The sequence below is a fragment of the Zea mays genome, chromosome 9 (assembly GCF_902167145.1).
Source record: "Zea mays cultivar B73 chromosome 9, Zm-B73-REFERENCE-NAM-5.0, whole genome shotgun sequence".
NCBI classification, from domain to species: domain Eukaryota; kingdom Viridiplantae; phylum Streptophyta; class Magnoliopsida; order Poales; family Poaceae; genus Zea; species Zea mays.
The window spans coordinates 104,965,866-104,992,029 of NC_050104.1; the positions used below are offsets into that span (position 1 = coordinate 104,965,866).

Sequence of the window (26,164 nt, forward strand, 5' to 3'; positions counted from 1 at the left end):
GGAGTTCGCTGTCTTCCGGGTCTTAGCCCGAGTCCGAGCCCTGGGTCGGGCGGAGCGGAGCTTCCTATGGCGCCTTTGGCAAGGTCTGACTGCCTGTCAGACTCACTCTGTCGAGTGGCGCTGCAGTTGGAGTGGCGCAGGCGGCGCTGTCCTTCTGTCAGACCGGCCAGTGGGGCGGCGGAGTGACGGCGGTCACTTCGGCTCTGCCGGGGGGCGCGCGTCAGGATAAAGGTGTCAGGCCGCCTTTGCGTTAAATGCTCCTGCAACTCGGTCAGTCGGTGCGGCGATTTAGTCAGGGTTGCTTCTTAGCGAAGCCAAGGCCTTGGGCGAGCCGGAGATGTGTCCGCCGTTAAAAGGGGGGCCTCGGGCGAGAAGGAAGTCCCTCGAGGTCGGCTGCCCTTGTCCGAGGCTAGGCTCAGGCGAAGCGTGATCGAGTCACTCGTATGGACTGATTCCTGACTTAATCGCTCCCATCAGGCCTTTGCAGCTTTATGCTGATGGGGGTTACCAGCTGAGAATTTGGCGTCTTGAGGGTACCCCTAATTATGGTCCCCGACAGTAGCCCGCGAGCCTCGAAGGGAGTGTTAGCACTCGCTTGGAGGCTTTCGTCGCACTTTTTTGCAAGGGGACCAGCCTTTCTCGGTTGCATTTTGTTCCGGTGGGTGCGCGCGAGCGCACCCGCCGGGTGTAGCCCCCGAGGCCTCAGAGGAGTGGTTTCACTCCTTCGAGGTCTTAATGCCTTGCGTAATGCTTCGGCTGGTCTGGTTGTTCCCTCATGCGAACTGGCTGTAGCCCGGGTGCACGGTCGGGGCCCAAGCTCTCGGGCTGGTATGTTGACGCTGTCAACGGTCTGGCCGGAGCCGGGTTTGCGAGAGCAGCCCCCGAGCCTCCGCACAGGGCGAGAGGGCGATCAGGGACAGACTCGGCTTTTTTCATACGCCCCTACGTCGCCTTTCCGCAAGGAGGAGGGGGGGAGAGCGCCATGTTACCCTCAATGGGCACCGAACATGGTGTCTCCGGTGAGCTGCAAGCGGGTAATCCGAGTGGACGTCCGTGCCCCGTTCATTGGGGGCGGCTAGGGGCCCAGAGGCACGCCCAAAAGTACCTGCGGGTGATCTGCCGGACCCGGTCCCCTGGCGACGGGGTCCGAGGGCTCGATGCCTCCCTCCGATGGGATTCTGTTACAAGATCGCTCCCGCTGGTCTCGGAAATGTCCTAGGGTACCTCGGGAGCGCAGCCCGAGCCTTGGTTATGTATCGAACGTACCCCTGGTCATCCCTCGCTCGGCGTCTGAGGCGACTGTGAACCCTTCGGGGGCCAGCCTTCGAACCCCTGATCAGTAATGGGCGCGGAGCCCGAGTAGCCTGAGGCGGCCATGGAGCCCTTCGGGGGGCCGGCCTTCGAACCTCTGACCAGTAGTGGGTGTAGGGCCCACGCGATCTGAGGCGACTGTTGAACCCCTCGGAGGGCCAGCCTTCGAACCTCTGATCAGTAGGGGGGGCTCGGAGCCCGGTTCCTTCACAGGGAAGGATCCTTTTCGGGGTATCCCCCTTTCCCGGTCCCTGTTGCAAGAGATAGAGAAAGAGGAAAAAAGGAAAAGGATACGAAATCGAACGACGTGGCGTACCATTTTTGGCGCGGTTATTACGGCGAAGGCGAAGCGTCGCCCGCTTCTCCTGCCAGAGGCGCCGCCTGTCCCGCCGCGAAGTTAATGCGACGGGGCGAGTGGTTGGCGGGGCGGCCGTTGCGCGTGCGCGAGCCGTTCGAGGAACGGATCACGGGCGCACCGTCTTCACGCCGTGGGAGGAGGCTCTCTTGCTGCCCTTAGATGGGACGTGAGCCTGGCTGACGACGTGACTGCTGCTCCCGCCCGCCTGCCACCGTCACTACTGCCGGCCCACTTTCGGCCGCATTGACCGTCGCGCCAGGCTGGCGCTGCTGGGTCGTGCGCTGGGTCGCCTCGAGTCGTGGCACAGGTTCCACAACCGAAGAGGTGCGACGGTGGCGCAAGTGGCGGTGCAGTTGCCCGCATGCAGCATCCGGTGCGCTGGTTGCGTGACGCGTGGGCCTGGGCCTCCAAGCTGGCGTGTCAGAAGTCGGAGAAGCGCGTCCACCTGGCGCGGTTGCATGCCGCCTGCATGGCTGCCCGCCCCTTCCGCCCGTTGGTCTGGGCAAAAGTGGGGGGTCGCTTGTAACCGCTGGGTGGTTGCGTGCACCGCGCGCGGCGCTTTGGCTTCTTCTGCTCTGAGTCGGTTTGCATGACATGCGGGACCCAGCCCCCGCGCCGCAGGGGAGGGCCTTGGAGTGTGTTGGAGAAGACTCAGCCCGTGGCGTTTGGGGGTGCACGTAGGGAGAGCTGCCTTTAAAAGGAGGGTGACCCCTTTTGGAAGGCAACCATGTCTTCTTCCTCCCTCATGCGTCGCGTCTTTTCACCTTCCAAGCCCCCGGATGGGGGGTACCCGCCGTCTTCTCGCCTCATCGTTGGAGGAACGCAACTCCGCGGGAGTTGGTACCTTTCAGCCATCGTTCGGCTTCAAGGATTTTCATCATGCAGCCCGGCCGCACCCCTCCACCGGCGGTCACCCAAGATGGTGACCTCCAGCTTGATGGTGGGGGAAAGCGAGCCGGGCTGCGAGCCCTCCCCCTCCCTCAGCCTCAAGGATTTTCATCACCAAGGCTGGGGAGGGGAGTGCGCCGAGTTGGGGTCGGCCCCTGCGTGGGCGATGGTCCGCTCCTTCACTCAATGATGGGGGGAGGAGCGGTTGTCGTCCGTGGCGCTGGCAGCTGCAGCGTGCCCGGCTTTCGAGCGCGAGTGGCTTCGGAGCCGCTCGCGGCGCCGGCGTCTGCCACGGCAGCTGGAAGAGGTTCTTCCGCCGGCGTGATAGCCATGGCCGGCCATGGACTGACCTCCAACTCTACGGCCTTCTGCCCGTCCTTGCCTCACGAGTTTTGGCATGGGCGGGGGCCTCCTGGCAGCGGCATCCGCCCTGAGGTTAGTGCTGCTGCTGTTCGACCCCCCGGAGCAGAAGTCGTCGTCGTCGCCGCTGCTGGAGCAGGTGACGGCGCGCCGTTCGTCGGTCTTCCGTTGCTCCGCAGGCCTTCCCCCATGGAGTGGGGTTGCTCGTACCCTCGGAGGGGGAACCGGAGTTCCGTTTGTGATGGCACCTTGAATGCCAGCGTTTTTGTTCATTGTGGCTGTCGAGGCCTGAACATGTATGTAATTTCGGCACGGAGCCGTGTTTTTTCTTTATTTTCGAGCACTAAGTCTCGCCTGTTGATTACCTGAACCGCTTCACCAAGCATGAGTCGCCCCGTGTCAAGGTGACGAGTGAGGTATCCGTATCCCGGAGGCGTAGGAGTCCCTCGGCTCGATCGGCCTTGTTGTCTGAGGCTCCTCTAGCTTAGTTAAAGGGACCCCTTGGCCGCTCTTCGACGAGCCGAGGCCAGGGGTAGCGATATCAGTACGAACAGAGGCGGAGTTGGCTCGAAAATGGGAACCTGGTTGGCCGGAGCCTAGCCGGGTTGCCCGTCAGCGGGGCCGACGCCGGAGTCGATCAGCCGAGGCCTCGGGTCGGGCTGGCGCCCTTGGAAGATGGTTGGCCGAGGCCCCAGGGGTAACCGGCCGAGCCGCCTGCTCGGGCCGGATTCCCGGAGAAGTCCCTGGACCGCGTCGCCATCCGAGGCTGGGTCGGATCTCGCTGAAGGTGTCGTCGATGCCGAGGGTGCTAGCCCCCTTCCAGCGTGAAGACCCGAGCCTGCAGGATCAGATCGCCTTGTAGCGTGTGCCTTCTGCGGCCGCTGAGGCCAGAAAACACACCCTCGCTGCGCTGTAAAGCTGCGCCTTTTTTCCTCTTATTCCGAGCATCTGGACTTTTTCGTCGGTAACAGGGATGTTTGTGCGGGCGAGAGTTGCTTTTCGCGGAAGGTGATGAGTGAGGTATCCGTATCCCGGAGGCGTAGGAGTCCCTCGGCTCGGTCGGCCTTGCCGCTTACGCGTACTTTCACCCGTCCATGAGGCCCTGTCTCCGACTCAGTCGAGAAAGCTTGAAGGACCGCTTCGGCAGAAGAGCTTCCAAACGTAAAGACTTGTCCGGTCCATGGAGTCACTTTATCCGAACGCGAGTTACTAATCGCAGAAGGTGATGAGTGAGGTATCCGTATCCCGGAGGCGTAGGAGTCCCTCGGCTCGGTCAGCCTTAGCTGCTTACGTGTACTCCGTCGTTTCCAGGATCCGCTTTCCGAAGTAGTCAAAAAGCACGAAAGAAATTCTGCTAAAAAGAGATCCTTTTTCGAGGAAAAAATTCGACGCAGAGGGGGTCTCCCCCCTTTTAGCCCCCGAGGGAGGGTCGGGCTTTGCCGAGGCGAGGCCGACCCTTCCTTGATGACTAAACTTTTGCGTGGGCGCGAGGTGTATGAACAACTTGAAAACATCTTAAGGGTAGAAGCGACGTAGTTGTTTGATGTTCCAAGCGTTGCCGTAGATCTCGCCTTGATTGTTGGCCAGCTTGTATGTTCCGGGCTTCAGAACTTTGGCGATGACGAATGGCCCCTCCCAGGGGGGCGTGAGTTTGTGCCTCCCTCGGGCGTCTTGCCGCAGCCGAAGCACCAGGTCGCCCACCTGGAGGTCTCGGGGCCGGACCCCTCGGGCGTGGTAGCGTCACAGGGACTGCTGGTACCGCGCCGAGTGTAGTAAGGCCTTGTCCCGAGCCTCTCCCAGCTGGTCCAGCGATTCTTCTCGGCTAGCTTGGTTGCTTTGATCGTTGTAGGCCCTCGTCCTCGGGGAGCCGTATTCCAGGTCAGCGGGCAAGATGGCCTCGGCCCCGTAGACCAGGAAGAACAACGTGAAGCCCGTGGCTCGGCTTGGCGTCGTCCTCAGGCTCCAGACCACCGAGGGGAGTTCCTTCATCCATCGCTTGCCGAACTTGTTGAGGCCGTTGTAGATCCGGGGCTTGAGCCCTTGCAGAATCATGCCGTTGGCACGCTCCACTTGCCCATTCAACATGGGATGGGCCACGGCGGCCCAGTCCACCCGGATGTGGTGATCCTCGCAAAAATCCAAGAATTTTTTGCCGGTGAACTGGGTACCGTTGTCGGTGATGATGGAGTTTGGGACCCCGAAGCGATGGATGATGTTGGTGAAGAACGCCACCGCCTGCTCGGACCTGATGCTGTTCAGGGGTCGGACCTCGATCCACTTGGAGAATTTGTCGATGGCGACCAGCAGGTGCGTGTAGCCCCCGGGCGCCTTCTGCAAGGGACCGACGAGGTCCAGACCCCATACAGCAAAGGGCCAGGTGATGGGTATCGTCTGAAGAGCCTGAGCGGGCAGGTGGGTCTGCTTCGCATAGAATTGGCACCCTTCGTAGGTGCGGACAATTCTAGTGGCGTCAGCCACCGCCGTTGGCCAGTAGAAGCCTTGCCGGAAGGCATTCCCGACAAGGGCTCGAGGCGCTGCGTGATGGCCGCAAGCCCCCGAGTGTATTTCTCGCAGGAGTTCCTGACCTTCGGCGATGGAGATGCATCGCTGTAGGATGCCCGAGGGGCTGCGGTGGTAGAGCTCCTCCTCATCGCCCAGCAAGACGAATGACTTGGCGCGTCGCGCTACCCGTCGAGCCTCGGCTTGGTCGAGGGGTAGCTCTCCTTGGCGGAGATATTGCAGGTACGGGGTCTGCCAATTTCGATCAGGTGTGGCCCCGCTCCGCTCCTCCTCGACGTGCAGTGCCTCGGTCCCGGGGGCCGAGGGTACCTCGGGCCGAACCGAGGGCACCTCGGGCTGAGCCGAGGGCGCCTCGGGCTGAGCCGAGGGTGCCTCGGGCTCGGGCGTGTCGTCGATCTTGACGGAGGGTTGATGCAGATCCCGGGAGAAGACGTCCGGGGGGACCGTCGTTCGCCCCGAGGCTATTTTAGCCAACTCGTCCGCAGTCTCGTTGTAGCGCCGAGCGATGTGGTTAAGCTCGAGCCCGAAGAACTTGTCTTCCAGGCGCCGAACTTCATCGCAGTAGGCCTCCATCTTCGGGTCGCGGTAGTGGGAGTTCTTCATGACTTGGTCGATGACGAGCTGCGAGTCACCGCGGGCGTCGGGGCGTCTGACCCCTAGCTCGATGGCGATCCGCAACCCGTTGACCAGAGCCTCGTACTCGGCCACATTGTTGGACGCCGGGAAATGGAGGCGTAGCACGTAGCGTAGGTGCTTCCCGAGGGGCGAGATGAAGAGCAGGCCCGCGCCGGCTCCCGTCTTCATCAGCGACCCGTCGAAAAACATGGTCCAGAGCTCCGGTTGGATCGGAGCCGTCGGTAGCTGGGTGTCGACCCATTCGGCTACGAAGTCCGCCAACACCTGGGACTTGATGGCTTTCCAAGGGGCGAACGAGATGTTTCGCCCATGATTTCCACCGCCCACTTTGCGATCCTGCCCGAGGCCTCTCGGCACTGGATGATCTCCCCCAGGGGGAAGGATGACACCACAGTTACCGGATGAGACTCGAAGTAATGTCGTAACTTCCGCCTCGTCAGGATCACAGCATACAGCAGCTTCTGAACTTGTGGGTAGCGGATCTTGGTCTCGGACAATACCTCGCTGACGAAGTAGACTGGCCTCTGAATGGGCAATGCATGCCCTTCTTCTTGCCTCTCGACCACAATCGCAGCGCTAACCACCTGAGTGGTCGCGACGACGTAGACCAAGAGGGCTTCTCCATCAGCTGGGGGCTCCAAGATAGGCGCCTTTGTAAGGAGCGCCTTCAGGTTCCCGAGAGCTTCCTCGGCCTCAGGGGTCCAAGCGAAACTCTCGGCCTTCCTTAAGAGGCGGTACAGAGGCAGACCTCTTTCGCCGAGGCGTGAGATGAAGCGGCTCAGGGCCGCAAGACATCCCATGACCCTCTGTACGCCTTTTAAGTCCTTGATAGGCCCCATGCTGGTGATGGCTGCGATCTTCTCCGGGTTGGCTTCGATGCCTCGCTCGGAGACAATGAACCCCAGGAGCATGCCCCGGGGCACCCCGAAGACACACTTCTCGGGATTGAGCTTGACTCCTTTCGCCTTGAGACATCGGAATGTCACTTCAAGGTCGGAGAGGAGGTCGGAAGCCTTCCTTGTCTTGACTACGATGTCATCGACGTAGGCCTCGACTGTGCGACCGATGTGTTCGCCGAACACATGGTTCATGCACCGCTGGTACGTCGCGCCCGCATTCCTCAAACCGAACGGCATGGTGACATGGCAGTACATGCCGAAGGGCGTGATGAAAGAAGTCGTGAGCTGGTCGGACTCTTTCATCCGGATTTGGTGATACCCTGAGTAGGCATCGAGGAAGGACAGGGTTTCGCACCCAGCAGTGGAATCCACGATTTGATCGATGCGAGGCAGAGGGTAGGGAACCTTTGGACATGCTTTGTTGAGACCAGTGTAGTCTACACACATCCGCCATTTCCCCCCTTTCTTCCTCACAAGCACAGGGTTGGCAAGCCATTCGGGATGGAATACCTCTTTGATGAACCCTGCTGCCATTAGCTTGTGGATCTCCTCGCCTATCACTCTGCGCTTCTCCTCGTCGAATCGGCGCAGAGGCTGCCTGACGGGTCGGGCTCCGGCCCGAATATCCAGCGAGTGCTCGGCGACATCCCTCGGTATGCCGGGCATGTCTGAGGGACTCCACGCAAAGACGTCGGCGTTTGCGCGGAGAAAGTCGACGAGCACTGCTTCCTATTTGGGGTCGAGCCCGGAACCAATCCGGATCTGCTTGGCGGTGTCGCCACTGGGGTCGAGAGGGACGGCCTTAACCGTCTCCACTGGCTCGAAGTTGCCGGCATGACGCTTCACGTCTGGCACCTCTTTGGAGAGGTTCTCCAGGTCGGCGATGAGGGCCTCGGACTCGGCGAGGGCCTCGGCGTACTCCATGCACTCCACGTCGCATTCGAACGCGTGTTTGTACGTGGGGCCGACGGTGATGACCTCGTTGGGGCCCGGCATCTTGAGCTTCAGGTAGGTGTAGTTGGGGACGGCCATGAACTTCGCGTAGCATGGTCTCCCTAGTACCGCATGGTAGGTCCCTCGGAACCCGACCACCTCGAACGTCAAGGTCTCCCTTCGGAAGTTGGAGGGCGTTCCGAAGCAGACGAGGAGGTCGAGTCGTCCGAGGGGCTGGACGCGCTTCCCAGGGATGATCCCGTGGAAGGGCGCAGCGCCTGCTCGGACGGAGGACAGATCGACGCGCAGGAGCCTGAGGGTGTCGGTGTAGATGATGTTGAGGCAGCTGCCCCCATCCATCAGGACCTTGGTGAGCCTGACGTTGCCGACGATGGGGTCGACGATGAGCGGGTATTTCCCCGGGCTCGGCACGTGGTCGGGGTGGTCAGCCTGGCCGAAGGTGATGGGCTTGTCGGACCAGTCTAGGTAGACTGGCGCCGCCACCTTCACCGAGCAGACCTCCCGGCGCTCTTGCTTGCGATGCCGAGCCGAGGCATTCGCCGCGTGCCCACCGTAGATCATGAAGCAGTCGCGGACCTCGGGGTACTCTCCTGCTTGGTGATCTTCCTTCTTGTCGTCGTCGTGGGCCCTGCCACCCTCCACGGGTGGCCCGGCCCTGTGGAAGTGGCGCCGAAGCATGACGCACTCCTCGAGGGTGTGCTTGACGGGCCCCTGATGATAGGGGCACGGCTCCTTGAGCATCTTGTCGAAGAGGTTAGCACCTCCGGGGGGCTTCCGAGGGTTCTTGTACTCGGCGGCGGCGACAAGGTCCGCGTCGGCGGCGTCGCGTTTCGATTGCGACTTCTTCTTGCCTTTCTTCTTGGCGCCGCGCGGAGTAGACGCCTCGGGAGCCTCTTCCGATGGGCAGCCCTAGGGCTGCTTGTCCTTTCGGAAGATAGCCTCGACCGCCTCCTGGCCAGAGGCGAACTTGGTGGCGATGTCCATCAGCTCGCTCGCCCTGGTGGGGGTCTTGCGACCCAACTTACTCACCAGGTCGCGGCAGGTGGTGCCGGCAAGGAACGCGCCGATGACATCCGAGTCGGTGATGTTGGGCAGCTCGGTGCGCTGCTTCGAGAATCGCCGGATGTAGTCCCGGAGAGACTCTCCCGTCTGTTGCCGGCAGCTCCGAAGGTCCCAGGAATTCCCGGGGCGCACGTACGTGCCCTGGAAATTGCCGGCGAAGGCTTGGACCAAGTCGTCCCAGTTGGAGATCTGCCCCGGAGGCAGGTGCTCCAACCAGGCGCGAGCGGTGTCGGAGAGGAACAGGGGGAGGTTACGGATGATGAGGTTGTCGTCGTCCGTTCCACCCAGTTGGCAGGCCAGGCGGTAGTCCGCGAGCCACAGTTCTGGTCTCGTTTCCCCCGAGTACTTCGTGATAGTAGTTGGGGGTCGGAACCGGGTCGGGAATGGCGCCCGTCGGATGGCCCGACTGAAGGCCTGTGGATCGGGCGGTTCGGGCGAGGGACTCCGATCCTCCCCGCTGTCGTAGCGCCCCCCACGCCTCGGGTGGTAGCCTCGGCGCACCCTTTCGTCGAGGTGGGCCCGACGGTCGCGACGGTGGTGCTCGTTGCCGAGGTGGCCCGGGGCCGCAGGCGCGGTGTTGCGCGTACGCCCGGTGTAGACCGAGGCTTCCCGCATGAATCGGGAAGTCGCGGCGTGAGGTTCTGAGGGGTATCCCTGCCTTCGGGAGGCAGTGCTCACGGCCCGTCGGGCCGCAGCGCCTTCCAGGAGATTCTTGAGCTCTCCCTGGATTCGCCGACCCTCGGTGGTTGATGGCTCCGGCATCGTGCGGAGGAGCATCGCTGCGGCTGCCAGGTTCTGACCGACCCCGCTGGATGCGGGCGGCGGCCTGACCCTGACATTGTTGGCGACGTGGTGCTGGAGACCTTGGGGCAGGTGACGTATTTCTCCGGCCGGGGGTTGGCCCGCCCATACCTGCCCGACGTCCCGACGGATCGGCTCAAGCGCTCCTGCTCCCTCGTCGAGCCTGGCCTGCGCCCCGCGGACTTGCTCGAGCTGTGGGTCGTGACCCCCCGCCGGAACGGGGACCACAGCTAGCTCCCGCGGGATGTCGGCGCGAGGCACCGGCCTAGGAAGATCACCGTCCTCCGGCATGCCAAGATGGTTGCCTTCGGAGGGATCCCCTAGCTCGACGTGGAAACATTCGCGGCTTGGGCCGCAGTCCTCGTCGCCAAGGCTGCGGCTTTCGTCGGAACAGTCGGAGAGGCAGTAGTCACATGCGGTCATGAAGTCCCGCATGGCACTGGGGTTGCCAAATCCAGAGAAATCCCAACAGATGCTGGGATCGTCATCTTCCTCGGACCCAGAGGGCCCGTAGGTCGAGACGTTCGTCAATCGGTCCCAAGGCGACCGCATACGAAACCCCAGTGGGGTTGCACTCGCCTCAATGAGAGCGCCCGCCAAAGCAAGGTTGCTAGGCGGGTTGAGGCCGAGTCGAAATGACATAAGATGGGAGTTAGTCAGTACCTTTTGGTCGACGAGGAGCGACGTAGTCACATCGGGGACTGGTTGCACCGTCGTCTCAGGTACGAGGGCGACGTCCTGCAAGCTCTCCGCGAGCGCGCTGGCGTCGTCTTCTTGCTTGGGATCAGCGCGTCGCGGGGGGACGACGCTTGCCTTCGTCTCGAACGCGAGGTCGACGCCCGACGTGCCTTCCATTGGGGCGTCGGGGGTGTCGATTCGCTCGACGGCCGACGAAGCACGGCCTCCCGCTTGGCCTTGGTTGCCCCGCCTCCTCCTCCGTTGGCGGGGGAGAGGACGGAGCGAGCTCGAATGTTGTTCTTCCACCACGCGGGGAAGACGTCGTCGATTCCGCCGCCGGCGGGCGGGTTGTCGGCCGCCATTGTCGTTGTCGCGCGGTGGTGGAAGGAGTATCATGTCGTAGCTGCCGTCGAAGGACATGAACTCAAGACTCCCGAAACGGAGCACCGTCCCGGGCCGGAGAGGTTGCTGGAGACTGCCCATCTGGAGCTTGATGGGAAGCTGTTCGTCAGCACGCAGCAGGCCCCTACCTGGCGCGCCAACTGTCGGCGTTTCGAGACCGGGGGGTCCCTAAGCCGACGAGTGAGTGTGCCGCGTGCCCCAGCCCAGATGGGTTGAGCGCGTGGGCGAGCGTGAAGGGGGGAAAGGCGAGGTGGCCGGAGACGGGCGTGAGAGAGGTGGAAATCCCGCGGCCTTCGTGTTCGTCCCACGCCCAGGTCGGGTGCGCTTGCAGTAGGGGGGTTACAAGCGTCCACGCGGGTGAGGGAAGCGAGCGGCCCCAAGAGAGCGCCTGTCCCGTCCTCGGTCCCGCGCGGCCAACCTTCTCTAAGAAGGCCCTGGTCCTTCCTTTTATAGGCGTAAGGAGAGGATCCAGGTGTACAATGGGGGTGTAGCAAAGTGCTACGTGTCTAGCGGAGGGAGAGCTAGCGCCCTAAGTACATGCCAATGTGGCAGCCGGAGAGATCTTGGCACCCTGCTGGCGTGATGTCGTGGCTGTCGGAGGAGCAACGGAGCCTGGCGGAGGGACAGCTGTCGGTGCGGTCGAGTCCTTACTGACGTTCCCCTGCTTCCATAAGAGAGCTGAGAGCCGCCGTCGTCACAGAGCTTGTGGGGCACCATCATTGCCCATCTGGCGGAGCTAGCCAGATGGGACACCGGTCTTGTTCTCTGTGACCCGAGTCGGCTCGGGGTAGGATGATGATGGCGCTTCCCGTTGACGTGGCGGGCCTGTGCCCTAGGTCGGACGACGTGGGGGCTCCTCCGAAGCCGAGGTCGAGTCTGTCTTCCGTGGCCGAGGCCGAGCCCGAGCCCCTGGGTCGGGCGAGGCGGAGATCGTTCGGCAGAGGCCAGGGGGGAGTCCGAGCCCTGTGGTCGGGCGAAGCGGAGTTCGTCGTCTTCTGGGGCTGTGCCCGAGTCCGAGCCCTGGGTCGGGTGGAGCGGAGTTCGCCGTCTTCCGGGTCTTAGCCCGAGTCCGAGCCCTGGGTCGGGCGGAGCGGAGTTCGCCGTCTTCCGGGTCTTAGCCCGAGTCCGAGCCCTGGGTCGGGCGGAGCGGAGTTCGCCGTCTTCCGGGTCTTAGCCCGAGTCCGAGCCCTGGGTCGGGCGGAGCGGAGTTCGCCGTCTTCCGGGTCTTAGCCCGAGTCCGAGCCCTGGGTCGGGCGGAGCGGAGTTCGCCGTCTTCCGGGTCTTAGCCCGAGTTCGAGCCCTGGGTCGGGCGGAGCGGAGTTCGCCGTCTTCCAGGTCTTAGCCCGAGTCCGAGCCCTGGGTCGGGCGGAGCGGAGCTTCCTATGGCGCCTTTGGCAAGGTCTGACTGCCTCTCAGACTCACTCTGTCGAGTGGCGCTGCAGTTGGAGTGGCGCAGGCGGCGCTGTCCTTCTGTCAGACCGGCCAGTGGGGCGGCGGAGTGACGGCGGTCACTTCGGCTCTGCCGGGGGGCGCGCGTCAGGATAAAGGTGTCAGGCCGCCTTTGCGTTAAATGCTCCTGCAACTCGGTCAGTCGGTGCGGCGATTTAGTCAGGGTTGCTTCTTAGCGAAGCCAAGGCCTTGGGCGAGCCGGAGATGTGTCCGCCGTTAAAAGGGGGGCCTCGGGCGAGACGGAAGTCCCTCGAGGTCGGCTGCCCTTGTCCGAGGCTAGGCTCAGGCGAAGCGTGATCGAGTCACTCGTATGGACTGATTCCTGACTTAATCGCTCCCATCAGGCCTTTGCAGCTTTATGCTGATGGGGGTTACCAGCTGAGAATTAGGCGTCTTGAGGGTACCCCTAATTATGGTCCCCGACAATGGTTCTCTGGGAGCATGATTTTGAGTCGGTGCCTCATGAGACGATGAACTCATCCTCTATCTTCACTAATTATGCCCATGTAGGATTTTTTTCATTAATTCTAGCTAATGCGGCATGATATAAAATGCAAATTAAATATGGTTTGTTAAAGGGAAGGACAATCCAAGTCTGTTTGATTTGAGAATTTGAATATATTCATCTCGGTCATTAATCAAAAAAGGAAATTGTCATGGTTAAATTGGACTTTGAAAATGTTTTGATAAAGTTGAGCATGAAATCTTCCTGCAAATGTTGCATAGTAAGGGACTTGGACATAAATAAATCAATTGGATTTAGAATATTGGGGACTTCGTCAGTGCTTCTTAATGGAGTCCCAGGTAAAGTGTTCCATTGCAAGCGAGGGTCAGGAAATGAGATCCGCTTCCCCCCTCTTACTCATTATTCTATTATTCTTCTACAACCAGTTGTTAACCAAGGAAAGGATAGAGGTTTGTTATGTTGTTCAATCTCTATCAGTTCTTGAAGTGATTTCTGTATTTAACAATATGTTGATGATACTCTTCTTATCATGCAAGCCTATCAAAAACAATTGTTTCTCCTTAAGGCTCTCTTGAACACTTATGCCATGGCCACTAGAGTGAAAGTTAACTACTTGGAGTCTAGCATTATTTCATTCGATGTAGCACTAGCCAAGATGGAACTGCTACCTGGACTTTCTTTTTCCAAATTGGAACATAACCTTTCACATACTTAGGGTTACCCATGAGGATATCTCAACCCACCTTACAAGATCGTCTCCCTCTAATTACAAGAATACAAAAGAGATTGATGAGTACTATCTTTTTGAAGAAAGGGGGTAAATTGCAATTGGTGAATTCAGTCCTCACATCACCTCTAACATACTATATGTGTACTATAAAGCACCTAGTGGATATTATTAAGCAAATTAACAAGTTTATAAAACACTACCTCTAGATAGGGGCTGATCCTAAATTAAAATATGGTTTGGGCATAATCAACCTAAGATTAAAGAATGATGATGCTCTTCTATTGAAGTACATCCATAAAATTTTCAATAAAGAACCAATTCCCTAGATAAATTTGTTTTGGGAAGAATACTATCCAAATGCTCATCTCCCAACAACAAAGAAAAAGGTTCTGGTGGCAAAGAATTTAGGATATCCTAGTAACATTCAAAGGGCTCACAGAAGCAAATTATGGGAAATGTGACACTATTTCTCTTTGCAATGGTATGCTTTTGATTGTGGACTTCCCCGACCTTTACTCCTTTGCCATTGCTCTAGATATTTCGCTACAAAAATCTTTGAAACTTCATGAAGCTTATGATCTTTTCCAACTGTCATTATCTGAATTGGCCTATTACCAATTCATACTGTTTGAAATGATAATTGTTGGTATCTCTCATCAAGTCAATGCTAATGACTCTTGGTCATATATTTGGGGATCTTCATGTTTCTCTGCCAAATAAGTATATAGAAAGTTTATAGGCTCATACTTCATACATCCAACAATTAGGTGGATCTGGAGATCGTCATGTCAATTGAAGCACAAAGTGTTCTTTTGACTTCTTATACATGATAGGATGAACTCCAGAGAGATATTAAAGCGTAAAAGTTATATCTAGAATTTTATGATTGTGATCTTTGTATTCTCTAGAAGGAGAAAATAGTAAAACGTTTGTTCTTTAGATGTAACTTCGGGAGAGGATGCTAGGCCTATTTTGGGGTAAATTACCCTCTAGTACTCTACACCTTGCATGTCTTCAAACATAGATTAGAAGATTGTGAAAGGTCCCCTTTTCTATGGAGTTCATCATCTTAATATCATGGAGCATATGGATGTAGAGAAAAAATAGCCTTCCAAGGGAACTGAACCATTAGTTCTTGCTAGTCGCTCCTTTTTTCAGACAAGAATTTGATCTATTGACTCATAGAGCAAAGCAAAAATACTTTCTAGCAATAGAACAATGGAGAGATGAACATTTGTAATTTTGATTCCTTTTTAGTTTTATTTTCCTTGTGTTCCTGTAACTCTTTCACAACATTTTTTCTAGTAATTTATTTATCCAGTAGGGGATCCTTTATGTTCCCTTTTCATAAAAAAGTAAATATCGCTATACATTCCCCAAGAAAGTGATGATGGATATCAATGTGTTTGGTGTGAGAATGTTAAACTAGATTATTGGCAATTTTTATGGCACCTCATTGTCACACAAAATCGTACTATTTTAGAACTACGTCGTAGTCTAGTAGGGTTTCTTTCATATGAAGGATCTGTTCACAACAAGCAGCTGCAACAATGTATTTTTCTACAATAGTTGACAAGGCAACACTATTTTTTCGATGACTATGAAACTAGTGATCAACCAAACACATTGCACCTTCAATTGTGCTTTTTCTATCAATTATGCAACTCATATAATATGAATAGGAATAGCCAATAAGTTGGAAAATAAATCCTTTGGGACACAAGAGGCCAATGATTAATATGTGTTGTAGGTACCAAAGTATTCTTTTTACAACAATTAAATGAGCTTTCTTGGGATTAGCTTGAAATCTAGCACACATACACATGCTAAACATAATGCTAGACCTCTATGCGATTAAATATAACAAACTCCCAATCTTAGAACCATATAGAGTTCGATCAACTAGTTTACCTTCCTCTTCTTAGTCGAGATCTCCATTGGATGGCATGCCAATCACTTGCCATCATGTTTGTCTTATTTAGGCGTGATAGATCCAACTAACATGTTATTCATTGCCTACCTCAATGCTTCATCACCTACGTCATCAAGACTATCATTTGCCCATTTAGAGTTGTTAGTTTCATCGAATTTCACATATGTTTCTTCTACCAAGCCAGAGTTATGGTTGAATATTTTGTATGTTTTGGACTTCAATGAGTAACCAAGTAAAAACCAATATCACATCTTTTTGATAACTTCCCTATGTGTTGATACTTCTTACAGATGTAGCATTTGCAACCAAACACCTAAAAGAATGAGATATCTTGCTTCTTTCCATTAAGTAACTCATAGGGGTCTTCTCAAGCAATTGATGAGGAAATAGGTGGTTTGATGCATAACATGTGGTGTTGACAGCTTTGGCCAAAAATATCTATGTTGCATTGTATTAATTAGTCATGGTTCCTACAAGAGTGACCAAAGTACTATTATTTGTTTCAATAACTATATTTTGTTGAGTAGTGTATATTGCAGATAATTAATGCTTGATCCCAACTTCATCACAATATTGTTATATGTTTATATTCAGAAATTCATTTCCATTATCACTTCTAATCTTTTTAATCTGCACATGGATTAATTGTGTGTTAGCAAACTTCTTGAATGTGAATGCAACTTTAACCTTTTCATGGAGTAAGAACACTCAAATGTACCTTGAATAAGCATGTACTATAATGATACAACAGAGGTTTCCACCCTCACTTGCATATTATGTTGGTCCAAATAAATCCATATGTAGGAGCTCTAGTGGTCTTGATGTTTATATTGGAAGCTTCGTTAGATGTGAATTGGCTACTTGCTGGCTTGGCATGAACTTGGGTTCATGGTGGGGCATATGAGTAACTTCATGGAAGATCCACTGGAAGATCATTTGGATGATGAAATCAAGGATCTATTGTACTGTGGATGGGAGTTGCAATTACGAGGTAAAATTTCCCAAGCTTTGTAGCCTGTTGAAGTTGATTAGGTTTACCGATAGCGACGTGGTAAGGCACATTGATGAGAGGAGTATGTTAAACTTGCTCTTCCTACTCAAATCAAGCCCCATCTCCTAGCAGCCATAGAAGCATACAGTGGTCATAGTCTCCACCTATGAAGCAGAGAACATCTCTATCTCAGCACCAACCTACGATGGATTTTGGTTTAGTTGTCATCTTTGTAGTCTCATGGAGCAAGAGATTGCCAAGCTGGCGCTGATGGTGGACAACAAGCCTCGCTAAAAGTATCAAGATGTCCAAGAGGGGGTGTTTGGATTCTCTAAAATTTCTTGCATAAATTAAAACTTATTAATGACCCCATTTCATCTCTTTTGCCTAGGAAGTGTTTATATCTAACGATCAAGGGGTTTTCATCTTCGGTTCCAATCCTATACCATCTTGGCAATTTTAGTAATGTAAAAACTTGAATGTAATTTCTCAAAACTAAATGCTCAAAGTAAAGGAACTTTTATAATTGCATGTTTTACTGAAGTATCAAAGAGTCGGCACTCTCCACTAGTTGTTGCTAGAGCACTCATGTAACTGCATCACTCTCCCTTAATTCATGCAATGATCAAGTGCTCTATACTAGCTAGTTCTTTGATACACTAGCATGGTGAACCACCCACAACCGTGTACACCATGAGTTGGGTCACACACATGCTCTCTAGGTGATCACTGAACTCCCCATCATAATTAAACCATCTAGGTGATGCTGATCACCATGAGTAACAAGTAAAGATTCTCACTTGACCTATCCAAAGACTAATGATAATGGTGGATGCACACAAGCTACTCTAACAATTGTTAATTCTAGAGTTCCTCATTAAGAAAAGGTTCTTCCTCACACATTATTGGATTTCTTTAGCTAATCAAATAGGCAAGAGAGCTAGAATGTATGAGTTGGAGGTGTATTTATACACCCCAACCAACCAACTAGTTGTTACAATAGCTTTGGTGGAATTCACAGTCATCAAACCATCTAAGGACCACGCATCAAACCATTGCCCTTGGCTCGACAAGACACAATGGTAATAGTGACCTTACTATGCTCGATATAGTCGTTAGAGTGTAATACATAACTATATAGTCCAATGCTCACAAAACCTCTTTGGTCACTTACTAAAGGGTGTCGAACCAGGTCCTAATGGTCCAAAGGTCACCCAATTCATAGAGTAAAATGCCCCTAAAGGAATAACCCTAACTACTATATATAGTTGCACTGTCTAGACCAACAGTATCTATTTGACCAGTTTTGAGCAATCAAAACCTCTCTGGCCTATTTTCACAGTCTAACAGACTAATGTACATTAGTCCAATGGCCATATTCTTAGGGTTCAATGATTATGCCTTCTCTGCATACCACATGGAGGCATTGGATCATTCACATTGATCTGATGATTATGTTTCTTAGGGTCTGACGCCTCTAAAAACTCTAAAATTAGCTCTAATTTAAAAAAATTATGAATAGGGTTTGCTACAATTGACGTTTAAGCCTCAACTGAGCTACCTAGAGCTAAAGAAAACTATTGAGCATTTATACCTAACTTATTAGACTCGCCTATATCAAGCTACTAGTTTATACCATTTATAGTATGGCCAAAATAAAAATGTCATAAACTACTTTAAGTGTATCTTAGCTTCAGTAGACACTTAAAACTAGGCCATCCTTAACCTTATTATCCATCCTTTAAAAACCAAAACAAAATATGTACTTATGGGCATGAAAACTATTGATTACCCAAACAATCACCATTATTGTGACCTAACTTAAGTTGCATCTACAAAACTCATGTTAGTCACAATACTCTTGTATCATCATTAACCACCAAAACCATTGAGGATCTTGATGCTTTAACACTCCATCACCTTAACAAAGGACGACCTAGTCGTCTACAATCGTAACAAGCACACCAACAATCATATTACTTCATCCATGACTGCTTTGATGGAGGATGGATTGTCCTAATGTTCATCGACTTTGGGCAGCGACTCATAGACATGTGTACCTAACCAATTGGATGTGTTTGGTTCTAGGAGCTTTGGGCTAGAATTGATGTGATCGAGATCAAGCAGTGGCAAGACTAGGGAAGAAGTTGATAGATAATCTGATGCTCAATGCCCTTTGCATCATTAGAACATGTGTACTCTGATTGTCCACTCCCTTTTATACCACATCGATAGGGAAGGTCCCTACCACTTTTTTATATTTATCAAGTGAATGAAAGAATGTATGTACTGGCAGTGTGGACCTAGATTTTAAACCTAGGATGGTCAAGGTCAAAAAATTGATATGTAATATCATGTATAATTTGGTACCACATATATAATTTTTCATCAATTCAATTCATGAGTAGAAAATAACCAAAATGTACCATAATGCATTTAATTCATCAAATTAGGTTGCAAGTTGTATCGATTTGTTTGTTTGGGCCTAAATGCTAAGAATTAGTTTGATTTTAGACCAAATTTCAAGGTAGTCGAGGTCTACCTAGACTACCCCTATGTACAAGGTTATGGGTGTAGTAGGTAGAGTAGTATCTAGTAGTGGGCAACATGACTCTTGTAGTGGGAGGCATGGCCCTTTCTTGACTTGTACATACATTGTATTTCCTTTCTCCTATAGTGGGAAGCAGTTCATCTCGTTGTGTTCTCCACCTTCAACCTCTAGTTTGTGTGTGTGTGTGTGGGAGAGTGAGAAGAGTGATACACTCCTGCATGACATTGCCTGGGCCAATGAATGTAACATATCTCCCATGTTTCACCTATACATAGGTTGGCTGCACTTGGTGACGAACATGTAAGGAGATTAAACTTAATCTGTCTCTATCAAACAAACCCTAGCGCGTAGCACATGCGAGTTTAATTGAATGTGTTTTATTTGGTTGCATGTATCATGTCGTAACCAAAGCTATTTCTCTCCTTCGACATAGTGACAAGAAACCTTTGAATGGAAAATTCACTTATGTATACTAGTTAGGTGTCCATGCATTTCACGATTTCTATATATCGAATAGGTAGACCTTGATATAGAGATAGTTAAAGAGACATGTCATACAACTCATAGACAGCTAGTTGTCATCTATAAGAAATTTAATATTCTGCATATAACCAAGATCAATCGTGAATATCAATTTGTATATTGTCGTGTGGTCATTCGATTGAAGATAGTAGTTATACTAACCATTTGTTTTCTCAAGTGAAACTTGTAGATGCCTAAACACAATGAAATCAACACATGACGATAGTAATATTCAATTTTCAGCACATGCTAAAATCAGTACATGCATATAGCACAAAGAGAAATCAATACATGCAAAAACTCTAGTTTTTAGAAATTTAATATTACAAAGAATTCATTGAGTACGATAGATCATCTATTTTTATAAAGTGAATAGTATATAAAATAAACTTCACATGTGAGTACGCATCTAGAGATGGATAAGTTGCAAGCATGAAAAGGTCATGTAGCACATTACGACCTCTTGTTATGAAGTACATCTCATCCACAGTGACCAACCTACAATAGCACCATGAAAATTAGATAACAAGATAAAAAAAACAAGAAAAGCCCAATAATCAAAGTGGATACAAGCAGTTATTATATCAGTTCTTCTTGGAGATAAATCCTTGATGGAAAACATGCTCTAAAGTTGCTGAAGTGGCGACCATTTGCTACATCCCTTCTTTTAGTTCTAAATTTTTTTGAGCATCTGCTTTATAAAATTGATTAGTACATATAGTGTTTTTTGCATCGGATAATCATCGAAAGATTGATTGAGTCTGCATAATCGAAGGAGGCAGGCATGCTTGTGGAGTTGCATTAGGCATGGCAAGTAGGAATCAAATAAGAAGAAATGATCAAAGCTTCTAAATAAGCTAGCATTCATGCTATTTGGTCCAATACAATAGCGTGAACAGTACCTTGGATATCAAGGGCTTCTTGGGTGCAATTCCTACATCGTAGACTTGAGCCAAAGCATGTGCCAAATGCCTGAACTATGAATTTGCCCTCCAAAAAAGAAAGAAAAACAACCAACTTCTAAAGTTGTGCGTTGAACCACTGAACTGTTTCATGATCTTCAGTCGATGGCACAGTTAAGGTGCATCAAAGGAAACATCCCTATGGTGTCATCAAAAGTAGGGGAAAACTGACCAAGTTTTGTCACTGAAAAAGGTAGCATCAACAACAAGATGTTTGTTTTGTTAAAGAAATTGAACTCCCAAATGAGCACACACCAAAACCTCATTTGTCCCTTGTATTCCCTATTTTCTTTCCTTTTTTGGGTAATCAAGACATTCTTATCTTGGGAGGCTCAGTGAGCCAATTCCTAAAAGAGCTTGGCTTTCAAAGCTGGACTTCGTGAAGTCACTAAAAATTTCTTTGATGTATAGTTGTATATGAAAATTGAGTCAGCCATTGCTCTATAAAACTTGAACTCTATTGATACATGTACTAATAAGTTAAGTCACAATGGAAACTCCCCAAAAAGTTCGCTTTGAGGCTAATAATTTAGAAATTAAACGAAGTAGGATAGTGTTGATCCAAGTTGGCAGGCAGGTAGGGGGAATGAACAAGGCATGCATATGCAATGTATCCGAACTAAGTAACAACTAAAAATTTATCTTCCTTCATGGATGTCGATGACTTGGCTCCATCATTGTCTACCATCTCTTCCTCCTGTTGTCTTGCTTCTCTTCACCTGTAAGAAAGAAGATCACTGCAAAGTTTCAGTGGTTGAAGAGGAGGGAAACGTAAAGCGAAGAAGCGGATGAAACATTCAGCACAGGAGAAGAGGGGCAAGGGATGGCGTGAGGTGGTTTCGGACAGCGCCACCGAGGATTATTCTAGCGAGCATCTTTTTCCTCCTCTTTTCTTCTCTTGGACAATGAGGAGAGGCGGCGGTCACTGGCAGAGCCAAGACCAAGCACGTGCCTGAGAAGGCTGGGCTTTGGCTCCGCTGATGAGCATTGGCGAGGGCGAGTGCCAACTCGAGGGGCTCCTCGACGCGGCTGACGTCGGTACCGAGCTGTGGGCGATGCTTGAGTGTGAGGACGATGCGTGAGTGGGTACCGTCGTTGGGCCTATCACAAAGGCGGACGTGGAGCATGGCGGTGGCGGCAGCGAGCGTGCATGTGGCGTCGTAGAAGAAGAGGTTCCACTGGGCGTGGGTGTGGCGTTGGTGGCGTGTGAGGAACGCGAACAAGCTGTGGTGCGCGGCAACGTCAGGGAAGTGGAGCTCGATAGCTGAGGCGCATAGGGTGCCGGCGGATGCGGCAAGGCGCTCGACTACGGCAAGTTTGGTAGATGGGAGTAGTGCAGCGACCTTTAGAGAGAGGAGGGGCCACGACCTTGTTTTCAAGGGGTTTGGTGCGTGGAGTGTTGTCCTGCCCTCATTGTCACTCGAGCCCATGGACAAGGTGTAAGCACAAGGCACGGAAGATCAGTTTCACCGCTTCATGCGTGACACACGACGGTGGAAGCAATTGCTTTATAAGAGTATGTGTATATATACACACACGACAATGCTATTGGCACCCGGAAACCAAAAAATATTTTTAGTTTGTTTTCCGTTATATCTTCTAATTAAAAGATTTAATCACTGAACCGGTTTTATATTTACGTTCCTGAGATTTTTATGAACAAAACTAGACCACTCGTATTATATATTTCAATTTTTATTTAATCATAATGACTAACCCTGATAGATATAATGATTAACCCTGACTGACTCTTGGTGGTGATCACTTACCTTGGAATAATTTAACAAATTTAAGTTATTTGTAATTTTTATAAGTAATTTCATGATGGATGATCATCACCTAGGATTACTTAACAAATCATATATAACCATCAAATCATATATAATCATATGATTCTAAATAGAGGTTGACGTTTGCTTTTAATACCTGCAAAGCATACGATTTCTCGCTCATTCTAATTTTTTTTCTCTCCCAATTTCGGTCTGTCAGGACTGGTATTGCCTTTCCAAGACACTGGCAGAGATGGAGGCATTTGACTACGCCAAGAGAACCGGAGTGGACGTGGTTTCAGTTTGTCCATCCCTAGTGATCGGGCCAATGCTGCAACTGACAGTGAACGCGAGCAGTTCGGTCGTGGTTGACTTCCTCAAAGGTTCAGTACTACGCTTTCTTTCCTCTGATAACTCTTACCCTTACCCAACTTGCATGTAGCACGTCCTGCTGGATCTGAGACCTGAGATGATGTGGTTTGTGTTGTCTCGATCTGTATAGGAGACCGTTTGGTGAAAATGAAACTCAGACACTTCGTGGATGTTCGCGACGTCGCCGATGCTCTTCTCCTGGTGTATGAGACCCCGGAGGCATCTGGGAGGTATATCTGCAATTCGCACGCGAGGCTGGTGTCTGATGTCATAAGGCTACTCAGGAGCTGGTACCCGACCTATCAATGTGCCACCAAGTAAGCCTGTTCTTGATCATCAGCAATTGTGTTATTGCTTCTTCCCAACTCCGATCACAACAGTTATACGATACAGTCGGACATAAGCCTTCGGCCGTCGAAAATAGCTTATGGCCAACGGCTTATGGCTTACCTTTAACGGTTTTGGCCGTCGCAAATGTCATGTTTTACTGTACTCAGCGATGTTTAATTTTGATGATGGGTGAACTCTGATATCATACATATAAGTTAATTAATCTGACGTATTGCACATACATATTTTGTTCCCCCAAACCAATGACAGGTTCGTGCAAGTGAGCCACGAGCCCGCGTTCAGTTCCAACAAGTTGCAGGCGCTTGGCTGGAAATTCAGGCCGTTTGAGGAGACCCTCAGGGACAGCGTTGAATCCTTCAAGGCTGCAGGCGTCATCCACTGAGGAAACACCACTGCCGTGAGCATTTGAAAAATCCAAGCCATTGCCTCGTGCAGTACACCAGTCTTGATCGATAATTGGGATGAGTAATGTGTAATCATCAAAAGGGGATCAATGTTTGTTCGTGTCATAGACTGCATTTAGCAATAGCAGTAATAAGTACATGGAATTTATATGAAGGTATGTTATCTTCTTTTTTTTGAAAGGGAGAGGCAAAAGAGTCCAAGCGAAGAAGCGACACTTTGGTTCAGTTTTTGCTTTCCAAATGGAACAGATTTTCATTGTGCAGAAGTTTGTTGAGAACTGAATGTTATATGCGTTGCTTGCACTATACTGTCCATCAGTCGTCCATCTCCAAGAGATGGTATCCTCCAAGTTATTAAGCTCGTGCATGTTACTGATAGCCTGCCAAAGGGTTACAAAGTCTTTTATTTCGTCTTCTCGTATGCATGGCAGACATAACTGAATCCAGCTATTGGTTCTAAGAGCATGAAAAACTGAGATGTTTTTCTTCCTTGCTTTCTTGAACAGATTTGGTGCTATATTCTTAGGCGCCTGACCATGGATCCAACTAGATTTCCAAAAACTTGCGGTTCTCCCATTACCCACGTTGACCACCGTGGATGCATTGAAGAGTTCTTCATCTATTTGTCGCATGGTGATTGCAGACCAATCCATGCCTTATCCCTGTCCTTCCAACGCATCCACAGCCATCTGATTCTTAAAGCCCTTGCGAAGCATTCTAGGTTCAGAATGCCCAGACCCCCCTTGTTCTTTGGCTGACATGTTGTAGATCAGTTGATCAAACAGTGACCTCCACTGCAAGCTTCAGGGTTGTTTCCTTTCCAAAGAAAGTCTCTTCTTATCTTATCAATTTTCTTTAGCAGCCATTTTTGAACTGGAAAAATCGTAAGATGATAAATCGGTTGGGCTGTTAATACTGATTTAACCAATGTTTCTTTGCCTGCTTTTGAGAGGAGTCTGCCTTTCTAACCGGCCAGTCTGTTGTTGATTTTTTCCAATAGCGGTTGCAGGGAGATCCTTTTAATCTTCCTAAAGTGGAGGGGAAGACCAAGATATTTTCCAGGCAAGTTAGCATATTTACCCGGGAACACTTCGGCAAGATTTGACCAAAGCGACTCAGGACAACGAATTGGAAAGATTTCAGTTTTATCAAAATTTATTTTTAGCCCTGAACAACCTTCAAAGACTTCCAGAATCGTTTTGAGAACTTTGAGGTCCAACTTGTCTGCTCTCACAAACACCCCGGCATCATCTGCATACAGGGAACAACAAAGCTTTGCCCCTTTAGGCAGGACGCTTCCCAGTAGCCTAGCCTAAGCCGCCTTATCGATCATTCGCTGGAGAGGGTCCATTGCTAAAATGAAAAGAAATGGAGAAAGGGGTCCCCTTGTCGTACACCACGCTTGTGGTTAATTCTGTTTGTCTGCTCTCCATTTATTATTATTTTGGAAGAAGATGAGCCCAGAATTAAAGCGATCCAATCATGCCACCTTTGGGAGAAACCGAGGGCCTTTAACACATCAAGGAGATAAGCCCAATTTATGGAGTTGAAAGCTTTGGAGATGTCAAGTTTGATGAAGAGCGCAGGCTGACCCCTCTTGTGCATCTTCATAATCACCCTTTGAACGTATAAGAAATTATCATGAATTGACCGCTTTTGGATGATGGCATTTTGGGCAACAGATACAATTTCGTTCATGCGCGGTGCCAGTCTGTTTGCCAAAGTTTTGGTGACAATCTTCATAAAGTTGTTTATTAGACTAATAGGTCTAAACTTATCGATGCTATCCGGGACCTCTTTTTTTGGGAGTAGAACAACGTTTGCTTCATTAACTAGGTGGAGGTTTTTACATCTAAAATTGTAGAAATCGTTAATTGCAGCAGTGAGGTCCTCTTTAACCAAGGTCCAGCAACATTTATAGAACAGGCCAATGAAACCATCCGGGCCAGGAGCTTTTTCTGAATGTAAACTCATGACCACATTCTTGATCTCCGACTCTTGCATCACGATGTCGAGCTCACCTAACGAAAAGGGGGAATAATCTAGAGCGGCCCACTGAACTACCTTATGTCTCATTCCTGTCTCTCCAAGAATCTCCTTGAAATGTTGGTGAGCCTCTTGCAGTTTGTCTTGCTGGCTAGACAATAAATTACCATTCCGATGGAGAGATCTGATATAGTTCTTCTTTCTCCTATTGTTGGCTACCAAGTGAAAGAATTTAGTGTTAGCGTCTCCCATACGCATCCATATCTGTCTGGAGTGTTGTCTCACAGTTGCTTTTTGAATGGAAACAATACCAAGAATTTTGATTTTCAGTCTTCTCCTGAACTCCAATTCATCATTGGAGAGCCATCTATTTTCTTGCGCCTTCTCTAGCTGAGTAAGAATAATCTGGATAATTGCCAGGCGGATCTTGACGCTACCTACTGTTTTGCGTCTCCGAGTACTAAGGGCCTTAGCTGTGCGTGACATCTTGACATGCAGCCTCAGAATGGCATCCTCAGAGTTAACATCAGTAGACCAAGCTCGCTTAACCATCTCCTTGAAATCGTCCAGCTTTGTCCAGAACGATTCAAATCTGAAGCCTTTGAAGAAACAAAATTGGGAACAGCCTTGCATAATAATTGGGCAGTGGTCTGAAGTCATAGTGCAAAGGGACAGTAGATCTGCCGATGGGAAGAGCCCATGCCATTGAGTTGTCGCAAAGAATCTATCTATCCTGGTCATTGTAGGGTCCACTTGTTCATTTGTCCAAGTAAAGGCTCTACCATTGAGATCAAGCTCTAACAGATGCA

General features: G+C 50.8%; 1 protein-coding gene across 1 annotated transcript in view; it reads left to right on the plus strand.

Annotated features, from left to right (window-relative positions):
* Positions 1-23,549, plus strand: part of LOC103638788 (cinnamoyl-CoA reductase 1) — a 45,318-nt gene extending 21,769 nt beyond the window's left edge. Inside the window, exons 4-6 of the mRNA XM_020544036.2 lie at positions 22,463-22,625; positions 22,745-22,931; positions 23,215-23,549. Of these exons, the coding sequence (XP_020399625.1) occupies positions 22,463-22,625; positions 22,745-22,931; positions 23,215-23,347 (483 nt within the window). The 3' untranslated portion in view covers positions 23,348-23,549. The remainder of the gene's footprint in view (positions 1-22,462; positions 22,626-22,744; positions 22,932-23,214) is intronic.
* Positions 23,550-26,164: the final 2,615 nt, after the last annotated feature.